The sequence below is a fragment of the Pinus tabuliformis genome, chromosome 1_1 (assembly GCF_031772625.1).
Source record: "Pinus tabuliformis cultivar Carrire ecotype Pingquan chromosome 1_1, CPIR1, whole genome shotgun sequence".
Taxonomy (NCBI): domain Eukaryota; kingdom Viridiplantae; phylum Streptophyta; class Pinopsida; order Pinales; family Pinaceae; genus Pinus; species Pinus tabuliformis.
Genome location: NC_142297.1, coordinates 108,091,040 through 108,102,640, shown reverse-complemented (window position 1 = coordinate 108,102,640; position 11,601 = coordinate 108,091,040). Strand labels below are relative to the sequence as shown.

General features: G+C 37.7%; 1 protein-coding gene across 1 annotated transcript; it reads left to right on the top strand.

Annotated features, from left to right (window-relative positions):
- The first annotated feature begins 3,271 nt into the window (after positions 1-3,271).
- On the top strand, positions 3,272-8,077 carry LOC149211876 (disease resistance protein Roq1-like). Its single transcript, XM_089391617.1, has 4 exons — positions 3,272-3,875; positions 3,979-5,083; positions 5,208-5,489; positions 5,602-8,077. Exons 1-4 carry the CDS (start codon positions 3,346-3,348, stop codon positions 7,813-7,815), a joined length of 4,131 nt encoding a protein of 1,376 aa, XP_089247743.1. The 5' UTR covers positions 3,272-3,345; the 3' UTR covers positions 7,816-8,077.
- Positions 8,078-11,601: the final 3,524 nt, after the last annotated feature.

Genomic DNA, 11,601 nt, shown 5'->3' with positions numbered 1-11,601 from the left:
AGGTAGGGGGAGTCAAGTAATTGGGTGGTAAGCTGCACAGCGTGTAGGCCATGCAGCCACACCAGTGGGCAAAGTTTTGGGCGGCCGCGAACATGCAAGTTTGAACGTAGGTTGACACAAAGCACGAGTTCGAGTGGAGGCAGTGTTGTGTTGTGTAAACCCCATGCAGAGAAGGGCGGTAACATGACTACGTTGCATGTCAAGTGGGCAACGTGTAGTTTGTGTTGCACAAGCCAGATCAAGTTGAAGAGTGCATGTAGAAGTGTTAAGCCGTGACCAAACTTGGGGTTTCTAGCGTGAAGGTGGCAACAATGTGCTGCACGACTTGGGGCACTATTGTTGGGTATATTTGGTTAAGTGTGCAAGCCGAGTTGGTTGGCTACACAACTTATGTAAGATTGCATATTTTGTAAAATACTGAAGTTTATTATAAAACTATTGGGCAAAGTTTCCGGGGGTTACCCTTCCCAAGTATATATGGGTATAGTTGTGTACTGTTGTTATGATTTCCACTGCATATGTATAATTGAAGATCAATGAAGAAGATATAATGTTTGTTATTTCCGTTGCATTGTGAGAACACTAGTTGGAAAATTGGTTAAGTGTTGAAGTAGGCGTAGTTTGTGTCCTTGAGTATTGGTGAAAAGAAAAAGTACGGTGACATTAGGGGAGTTTTGAGGTCTAAAATGGGTCTCCTAAGGAAATTATAAAATAATAGTGGAAATAATAAAATAAGATTAGATTACATCATCAAATTTTAGAGGGAAAAAAGAAAAAACTAACTTTCCAACTTGTAATTTCAACGTATCTCCCTATGGGTTTACTCAAATTTCGAGTGGAAACACTCGTTAGATGCATAATTTGATTCCTCATCCAAAGAGTACTCATGTTGCATACTCTCGATGGACCCTGCTACATAAAAAATGAGAAATACATGAAAAACGTGATTGCAATCATGTTTTTTCATGTATTTCTCATTTTTCTTATAGAAGGCTCCATCGAAAGTATGAAACATGGGTACTCCTTGGATGAGGAATTAAATTTTTCATCCAATGAGTATTCTCGCTCGAAATTTGAGTAAAACCAAAGGGAGATAAGTTAAAAATATGAGTTGAATGACTACCACTCGGATTAGGGCGTGACACCCCTATCTCTCCACCTCTATCACTCTGTCTTTGTTCTCCCCTCCCATATATATCTAGCCTTAATATATATCATGATATATTAATATATATTATAATATAACATATTTAATATTGCATTAATTCATTCATATTAATATATTACAATATTAATTCAAATTTATTAAATTTAATAATATTAATATTGTAATATATTAATATGAATGAATTAATACAATATTAAATTTGTTATATTATAATATATATTAATATATCATGATATATATTAAGCTAGATATATATATATATCATGAGAGGGAGAACAAAGACATAGAGATAGAGAGATAAGGGCGTCACACCCCAATATTGTATTAATTCAAAGCTATTAAATTTAATAATATTAATATTGTAATGTATTCATATGAATATTAGATTTAATACTAATAATAATAATAAGGTTAATAATATTTTTTTTGCATGGTATTAATAATAATTTGGTCCATGGTACTTGGCCCATAGGCTTCACCTAAATATTTTTTTTGTGAGTTTTCGTAAATATAAAGAAGATTATGAGGGTAAATATAAAAAATGTTTTATTTATTTACCATACTTATGGTTTATTTATATTTATATTTATTTACCATACATCTTTTATTTACCTTGGTATTTGGACCATAGGCTTGGTATATAATTAGATGTTGATTTATAATCCTTTATGATATATTTTTATTTATTTACCATACCTCTTTATACCTCTTTTATATTTATTTATTTACCATACTTCTTTTATAAATATGATATTTGGCCCATAGGCTTCACCTAAATAAAGCCCTTTTTTTTGAGTTTTTGTAAATATAAAGAGGTTTATGGAGTAAATATAAAAAGATGTTTTATTTATTTATCATACCTCTCCTTTATTCATATTTTTATTTATTTACCATACCGATTTTATTTGCCATGGTATTTGACCCATAGGCTTGGTATATAATTAGATGTTGATTTCTAATCTTATTTGATATATTTCTAATTATTTACCATACCTCTTTTATATTTATTTATTTGCGACACCTCTCTTATAAATATGGTATCTCGCCCATGGTATTAATAATAATTTGTTCCATGGTATTTTTGAGTTTTATTTAAATATAAAAATGTTTATGGAATAAATATAAAAAGAGCTTTTATTTAGTTACCATACTTCTTATTTATTTATATTTTTTTACCATACATTTTTTTTGAGTGTTCGTAAATATAACTTCAGATTAAAAAATTCTGATAATTATTACAAATATATTAATTATAATTATATCCACATTAAAATTGTTTCCATACAATCTCATATTACATCTAATACTTACACATATACCTTATACTCATTTTAAAATTAATTTAAACTCATCATTAAAATAATAAATTAATTTAAACTTTATTATATCATATTTTAATTAATTTATGTAAATTAATTTAAACTTTATTACATCATATTTCAACTAATTCATTAATTTTTTTTTTATAAAAATTAATGAGATAAGATTGATTAGATTATATTTAAAAATATCAATAATGATAACATTATCATTATTCAAATGATATCCACATTTTCTTTAATGACCAGATTTTAGAATTTCACTTAAATTGCTTAAAATCTATTTTAATAAATCAATAAATCGATTTGAGTGATTAATAGCCTATCATATCCCTTTAGTAGTCACTATATCTCTGGGTGGACGGTACTGTTTATGAGTCACCGCATCTCTTTATCGTTTTTCTTTTGAATAAATACAAATGGAGTGGGTTGGAATGATGGGTTTGAGTGGTTGACAGCCACCATATATCTTTTGAATAAATGTAGTGCGTTGGAATGGTTGTGCGTCCATGTATCTTTAGCTTTCTTTTGAATAAAGGTGTTGTTGTGCGTCCATATATCTTTGTCTTTCTTTTGAACTAAAGGTGTGGTTGGACTGTGGTTGTGCGTCCATATTTCTTTGTCTTTCTTTTGAACTACAGTAAATTAGTTTGACCCAGCCAGTGTCATTCCGATTGCCGAATATTCGGGGAATCGGCAATCGACATAAACTCAGGGTTTGAGGTATATAGGGGATAAGGCTGCACACCGTTCTTCCCAACCATATCTCTGCGCTTCTGAAACCCTGCGAATTATCTGCGAATTATCTCCATAGCATCAACGATACTGCTATTTTTTATTTCTGTTTGCTGATTTGCAATGGCTGCTTCCTCGTCTGCTGTTGCTCATTCCAACAACAGTCAGTGGTATGAGATATTCATAAATCACCGCGGAGTTGACGTGAAGAAAACCTTCGCCAAGTCGCTCTACAATCGCCTTCGCTCAATTGAATTGAAGGCCTTTCTGGATGAGGACGAGTTGCAGCGGGGATACGAATTTCCTTCTCAAATAAAACGCGCTATTGAGACTGCCTCAGCCCATGTGGCGATCTTCTCTCCTTGTTATGCTGAATCAAATTGGTGCCTAGATGAGCTCGTGCTGATGTTGGACTCAGGGGTTCCCACAATTCCAGTGTTTTACGGTGTCACGCCCGCGGAGGTTCGATGGGCGCGGAGTAAAAGGGGAAGATATGCTCAAGCCCTACAAAACCTCGCAGAGAAGAGAACTTCTGACCCTCAAACTAATGAAGAGAAGCCGCGATTTGACTCCAAGACTATTGAAGATTGGAGAAATGCACTTTTTCGTGTTGCAGACATTAGTGGTTTCGAGCTGGAGGCGTGCAATATTGGGTGAAAACTCAACCTTCACTATCAATGATAGTATTTTATGTTTGATAAATAGACATAGACGTTTGTTTCTCACTGTTATATTTATTTTCTTCTGAATAACTAGCAAGGAGCTGGAGATGGAGCTGCTCGATAAGGTGGTTAAATGTCTGTCGGAAATAGTGAAAAAGCCAGAGTTGCCCGTGGCCGACTATCCAACAGGTTTGAATTTTAAGCTTCAAGATTTTGAAGAGACAGTCCTGTTGCAGCAACAGCAAAGGGGGAAATCGCAGATATTGGGGATAGTGGGGTTAGGTGGCGTAGGAAAGACAACTTTTGCAAAACATTTCTTCAATATGAAGAAATCAGATTATCACAGATCCTGCTTTTTATTTGAAGTTAGAGATAGTGCAGCTAAAAACTCTTTAAATTCGTCGCAGAGAATACTTCTTAAGAACTTGACTGGATTAGATAAGCTGATATACAATGTTGATGAAGGTAAAGAGATGCTCATGGAACCTCTCAAATCTTCTAACGCATTAGTAATCTTGGATGATGTAGACGATGTCAATCAGGTTAATGCACTTTTGCCGGTTTGCATTGATGATCTACATTCAGGAAGCTTAATATTGATTACATCTAAAGATAAGGATGTTCTCAGACGTTCAAGAGTTGAAAACTCATCAATTTATACTCTAACTGGACTTAATACACAGCTCTCCCGAGAGCTCTTCTGCTTCCATGCCTTCGGCCAAGCCTCTCCGCTTCCAGACTTTGAACCTTTGGTAGATAAGTTCTTAGAATCTTGTAAAGGATTACCATTATCTTTGAAAATATTTGGGGCACTGCTTTATGATAAAGAAATATCTGAATGGGAAGTCGAATTGAAGAGTCTTCAACAAATGCTTCCCAGTGAGATCCTTAACACATTAAGAATAAGTTATAGCTCACTAAATGAAGAGGAACGACAGATATTCTTAGACATCGCATGTTTTTTCAGAGGACAAAATAGGGATACAGCCATAAGCCTATGGAATGCATCAGGCTGGAGTGGAAGGCGGGGGCTCCAAAACCTAATGGACAAATCTCTTGTGGAGGTGGACAGTTCGAATTCGCTCCGTATGCACGACCACCTGGGAAATTTGGGAATGGATGTCGGCGACAAATCATCGCCGCGTCGGCTTTCGCGTTGGACAGAGAATGTTATCGTTGATTTGTTACAGCAATCATCCGTAAGTGTTTACTCATTCAATCTTTTATTTTATTTGATAAAAGTCTGCCTGGCATCAATTTTTAATTCATTATCATATTTCAAGAATAAACAAGTAGTGACGATCGTTTTACAAGAGTTGACAGGCTATACCCGTGCGGGGACTTAAGATGGATCTCACTGAATACAATGAGGATGATGATGTATTGGGCGTCATTCTTATGAGCCGGTTGCAAATCCTTGATACCGAAGGTTCTCTATTGGAACACATTTTGAAGAGGGTGAAGTTACCAAAGATCTTATGGCTCCGTTGGATGAATTGTCCATACTCTTCTCTCCCTGCCTTCATTTCATCAAGGAATTTAAGGTTTTTTCAAGTGTCCGGGAGCGTATTAAACTCATTGTGGCAAAGAGAAGACGAATTACAGGTAAATGGGAATTTGTTTCCTGTGTTTGTATGTTTAGTATAAATACCTCATTCATACTTCACTACGTATAAATATTTTTCTCATCGTTGAAATGTGTGACCTGCTTTTGTAGGGATCTCCCCGGTTGCCGGAATGTTTGGAGGAGTTATGGGCAGACGGATGTGTTAACTTGAAGAGTGTAGGAGATTTGGTGCAGCTAACGAAGCTTCGAATCCTGCATGTCAGTGGGTGCTCTGAGTTAGAAGAGCTCCCCAATTTAGAAACATTGGTGTCTTTGGAGGAGTTGTGGGCGGACGGATGTACGCAGCTGAAGAGAATTAAGGGGTCTGCGACACTCACAAACGTTCGGCAGCCTACAAAGCTTCGACTTCTACATGTTGGAGGGTGCTCTCAATTACAAGAGCTGCCAGGTATGGAAACATTTGCATCTTTAGAGGAGTTGTGGGCTGACGGATGTGTGCAGCTGAAGAGTATTAAGGGGTCGGGGCCGCTCACAAAACTTCGCCTTCTGCATGTTGGCCGGTGCTCTGAATTACAAAAGCTTCCCAGAATGGAAATATTGATATCTTTGGAGGAGTTGTGGGCGGACGGATGTGTGGAGCTGAAGAGAATACGGGGTTCGTCGTCCCGGACAAAGCTTAGGCTCCTCCATGTTGTCGGCTGCTCCAACTTAGAAGAGCTACCACTTTTGGACGCATTGGTAGCTTTGCAGGAGTTGTGGGCAGACGCATGTGTGAATTTGAGGAGAATTAAAGGTGCCGTGCCGACCACGAAGCTTCGATGGCTACATGTTGGGGGGTGCTCTCAGTTAGAAGAGCTTCCAAGCATGGAAACATTAGCATCTTTGGAGGAGCTGTGGGCTGAAGGATGTGTGCAGCTGAAGAGAATACGGGGTTCGTCTCCGCCCACGAAGCTTAGGGTCCTACATGTTGGCGGCTGCTCCAACATAGAAGAGCTGCCACTTTTGGACGCATTGGTGGCTTTGGAGGAGTTGTGGGCGGACGCTTGCGTGAATTTGAAGAGCATTAAGGCGTCGGCGCCGACCACAAAGCTTCGACTCCTACATGTTGGCGGGTGCTCTGAGTTAGAAGAGCTTCCAAGCATGGAAACATTAGCATCTTTGGAGGAGCTGTGGGCTGAAGGATGTGTGCAGCTGAAGAGAATACGGGGTTCGTCTCCGCCCACGAAGCTTAGGGTCCTACATGTTGGCGGCTGCTCCAACATAGAAGAGCTGCCACTTTTGGACGCATTGGTGGCTTTGGAGGAGTTGTGGGCGGACGCTTGCGTGAATTTGAAGAGCATTAAGGCGTCGGCGCCGACCACAAAGCTTCGACTCCTACATGTTGGCGGGTGCTCTGAGTTAGAAGAGCTCCCAAGCATGGAAACATTAGCATCTTTGGAGGAGCTGTGGGCTGACGGATGTGTGCAGCTGAAGAGAATAGGGGGTTCGTCTCCGCCCACAAAGCTTAAGGTCCTACATGTAGGCGGCTGCTCCAACTTAGAAGAGCTGCCAACTATGGACGCATTGGTAGCTTTGGAGGAGTTGTGGGCTGACGCTTGTGTGAATCTGAAGAGCATTAAAGGGTCTGTGCCGACCACGAAGCTTCGATGGCTACATGTTGGGGGGTGCTCTCAGTTAGGAGAGCTCCCAAGCATGGAGACATTAGCATCTTTGGAGAAGCTGTGGGCTGACGGATGTGTGCAGCTGAAGAGAATAAGGGGTTCGTCTCCGCCCACAAAGCTTAGGGTCCTACATGTTGGCGGCTGCTCCAACATAGAAGAGCTGCCACTTTTGGACGCATTGGTGGCTTTGGAGGAGTTGTGGGCGGACGCTTGCGTGAATTTGAAGAGTATTAAAGGGTCTGCGCCGACCACAAAGCTTCGATCGCTACATGTTGGCGGGTGCTCTCAGTTAGAAGAGCTGCCAAGCATGGAAACCTTAGCATCTTTGGAGGAGCTGTGGGCCGACGGATGCCTGCAACTGAAGAGACTACGGGGTTCGTCTCCGCCCACAAAGCTTAGGCTCCTACATGTCGGCGGCTGCTCCGACTTAGAAGAGTTGCCACTTTTGGATGCACTGGGAAGTTTGGAAGAGTTGTGGGCGGACGGATGTGTGAAACTGAGGAGCATTAAGGGTTCGGAGCCTTTGACAAAGCTTCGACTCCTACATGTTGGCGGGTGCTCTGAGTTAGAAGCACTGCCAAGTATGGAGGCATTGGTCTCTTTGGAGGAGTTGTGGGCGGACGGCTGTGTGAAGCTGAAAAGCATAGTGAGGTCTGGGCAGCCCAGAGAGCTTCGACTTCTACGTGTTTGGAGGGTGCTCTGAGTCGAAGGAGCAGCCAAATATGAAAACATTGGAGGACTTGAAGACCGCCAGGGGCTGGAGCAGCCGGTGTAGGAGTAGCGGATCAGAGGGGCAACGACATGGCACACACATGAAAGGCAAAGCAAAACAGGCATCAGCTGATTCCCACTCGAAGTATCATTTAATTATTATTTAGTGATTGTTATTGTTGAGCAGGGTCCTTGGCATTTTAATGCAACACGTTTGACCCTGCATAGGAGAAATCGAATTAATACATATTTCATAATTCAAATAAGACTAATCCCCAAGTACGTACGTCTTGGTGTATCTCGTGTATTTTGATGATGATGATCGGAATTTTACAACGTTATTATGGAATTTTACAATGTTCTTTTTATTTAAAATGTTTAAAATAAATAATATTCATTAAAACCGTTAAAATGGAGTTGAAATTTTCAAAACAATTAATTTTGCTTTTGATGACTATTTAGTTTTGAGTTCCATTTATATTTAATTTAATTAATTATTTAATAGATTTTCCCTTATCGATTCCATTCATATATATATAAAATAAAAATTTTGAAGATAAGAAAAATCAATTATAATTTAAAATCTTAAAACCATTTTTATTTTTGCAAACAGCAAATAACAAATATGTTGGCTAACATAAGATAAAATAACAAATAGGAATAAATTTGTATAAGGTTTATACAGTAAAAGGGTTTTCGGATAAAACTATAATATTGTGAGTTTAAAAAATGTTATCTTTTATAATATGAAGCAAGTTTAAAATGATTATTTGTATATCATAATAACTATGATATTGTTAATTAAATAAATGTTATTCTTTTATAATATCAAGCAAGTTTAAAATGATTATTTGTATATGATAATAATTTATTATTTCAAAATATTGTTATAATATCAATTTTTTTAAATAAATTTCTATAATGGATTTTTTTTTAAAATATATTTCATTACAATGCAATATGGTAAAGCAAATTATAGATTTTTTTATATATGTTTTAAGGTTTAATAAATTAAATTGAATTTTAATAAGTAATTTATTATTTTTCTTAAAATCCAATAAATCAAATTTACTCTTAATATATACTAATCATAATTATTAAAATAAATTACTTTTGCCTTTTTAATATTTTCTAAAATATATAAAAAAGAAATTAATCATATAAAAAAAATGAATTTTTATTATTTTGAATGAAATGCAAAGAATTGAATTTTATGCATGTGTTAATTATTTCCAATTTTCAATTATTTTCTAATAGTTTGGGTAGAGTTTAAATTTAGGAACAATGCATGAATAAAATTTAGTTGTGTCCTCAAGAATTTAGTTAATTTGAGTTAGAGAGTTGTAGCTCTAAAATACTATATGCGGTGATGCTCACAGGGGGGAAAAGTGGGATTGAAACTAGTGAAATGAATCACATAGCGTTAATCATCACTTCCGGGGCTTGCACTCGGTAACCAGGATGTCCCGAGAAGTGGGATTGAAACTAGTGAAATGAATCACATAGCGCCAATCATCACTTCCGAGGCTTGCACCCGGTAACCAGGACTTCCCGGGATGTCACCCATCCCAGATCGCTTCTGGCTCAAGCACGCTTAACTATGGAGTTTTACCCACAATCAAGCCCACTTAGTTTGCTACCCTATTTGCAAAACCTTAGCAAGTATTGTGCCTCATGAACCATTCAAGTAGAGTTCCCTTCACACCTTTTGAATTAAGTATTGGGGGTTTTTGCAGTGCATTATATTAGATATCATTTTGGGATTCAACTGCGTTAAGTAAGTCATTCATCTATGACCATTTCCATGAGAGGTAGTCGTAATTGACTAATTTCTCATGATTTTTGAATAGTCCACTTAGCACTCATTGCATCGGGTGATGCTCACAGGGGTGAAGAAGTGGGATTGAAACTAGTGAAATGAATCACATAGCGTCAGTCATCACTTCCGGGGCTTACACCCAGTAATCAGGACTTCCTGGGATGTCACCCATCCTAGATCGCCTCTGGCCCAAGCGTGCTTAACTGTGGAGTTTTCCCCACAATCAAGCCCACTTAGCTTGCTACCCCATTTGAAAAACCTTAGCAAGTATTGTGCCTCATGAACCATTCAAGTAGAGTTCCCTTCACTCTTTTTGAATTAAGTATTGGGGGTTTTCGTAGTGCATTATATTAGATATCATTTTGGGATTCAACTGCGTTAAGTAAGTCATTCATCTATGACCATTTCCATGAGAGGTAGTTGTAACTGACGCTATGTGATTCATTTCACTAGTTTCAATCCCACTTCTTCACCCCTATGAGCATCACCCGATGCAATGAGTGCTAAGTGGACTATTCAAAAATCATGAGAAATTAGTCAGTTACGACTACCTCTCATGGAAATGGTCATAGGTGAATGACTTACTTAACACAGTTGAATCCCAAAATGATATCTAATATAATGCATTGCGAAAACCCCCAATACTTAATCCCATTGTTTTGTTTGCATAGTCGTTTTTCACCACTATTGGTTGAGTTGCCACTATCATGAGCTACTATGCCATCTAAGCAGTCATAGCCAAGCTCATTTGCATAGAGTTTTAGTGTCCAAACGGTCACTGTCAGCCATTGAAGGAAAAATCCATCATGAATGTTGGAAACATTAATTAATATTGAGAGGGGGGTGAAACAGTATTAAGGTTAATTTTATTTCAATGCCAATGTATACTTATCTTTTAGTTTAGAAACCATTCGTGTGAACAACCATGAGCATGTTAGGTAAACAACAAATCAATTCAACATACAGATATAAACACACATGATTTAACATGGAAACACAAAAGGGAAAACCACCAATATGATTTGTTATTATGATACAAAATATGAGCTCCTACTCTATTTACATCATATGTGTTTGTGAGCACCCACTCATGGGAAGCACCAACACCCTTAGATTGTTTGCTAGCACCCACTAACAAGAATCACCAACTCCCTTCTTCTGTAGACACTTGATCAACTTACGAGAAGAACTAACTAAAGAACTAAATTCGTGGAATTATTGCAAGCACTAACTTGTAGGAGGCACCAAACTCAAAGCTCTCTTCATATATCCACTAAGATGGAAGCTCCAACTCCATATTTTGTAGGCTCCAACCCACACCCAATAAGGAAATTCCTATTATTTATTTACGGTTCTCACTCAACCTTATAGTAGCTCTACATTCATTTTTTGCTCTCTGTAATAACCAATTTTCTACCCTTTGTTCACCTCAATAGCATTACAAAAATTATGCCCTCTGTTCTCGACCCTCTACACTAGATGCACACTTAACAACACTCAAATCTCAACCTTCAATACCTTACCATCACACTCAACACTCTACCCTTGGCCTTTACACAATCTGCATATCAACTCTCGACCTTGGCTATTCCTCAATCTCTCTCAGCCTCTCTCAACATCTCTCACTCACTCAATGTTTTCCACACTCGACACTTTGTTGCACTCCCCCATTGTTTAACTCGGCATTCTATATTTTTGTTTCTCTCCTACACAAGGAACAATGTAGTTCTTATTGTCATTCACACATTGCCTAAGTGAGTACTTTAGCATGGCTTACCATTATTTTGTTATCATTCAATTTTCTAGCAATTTTTTAGAGAATGGGCCTTAATGTGATTTTCCATGCTAAGATTTGAATCTTATTCCACCTACACACTCAAGGATTTCCTTAATTAAATTTTTCCTATTACATCTTTGAACATCAGTGTGGCTCTATGTTTCTTCTCTTTAAGGCTCATG

What these genes read in the sequence shown, in the direction of transcription:
- LOC149211876 (XM_089391617.1), top strand. Translation starts at nt 3,346, where the DNA reads ATGGCTGCTTCCTCGTCTGCTGTTGCTCATTCCAACAACAGTCAGTGG. An exon ending in CTGGAGGCGTGCAATATTGG is followed by an intron (nt 3,876 to 3,978) that starts GTGAAAACTCAA and finishes CTGAATAACTAG; the next exon opens with CAAGGAGCTGGAGATGGAGC. An exon ending in ATTTGTTACAGCAATCATCC is followed by an intron (nt 5,084 to 5,207) that starts GTAAGTGTTTAC and finishes AAGAGTTGACAG; the next exon opens with GCTATACCCGTGCGGGGACT.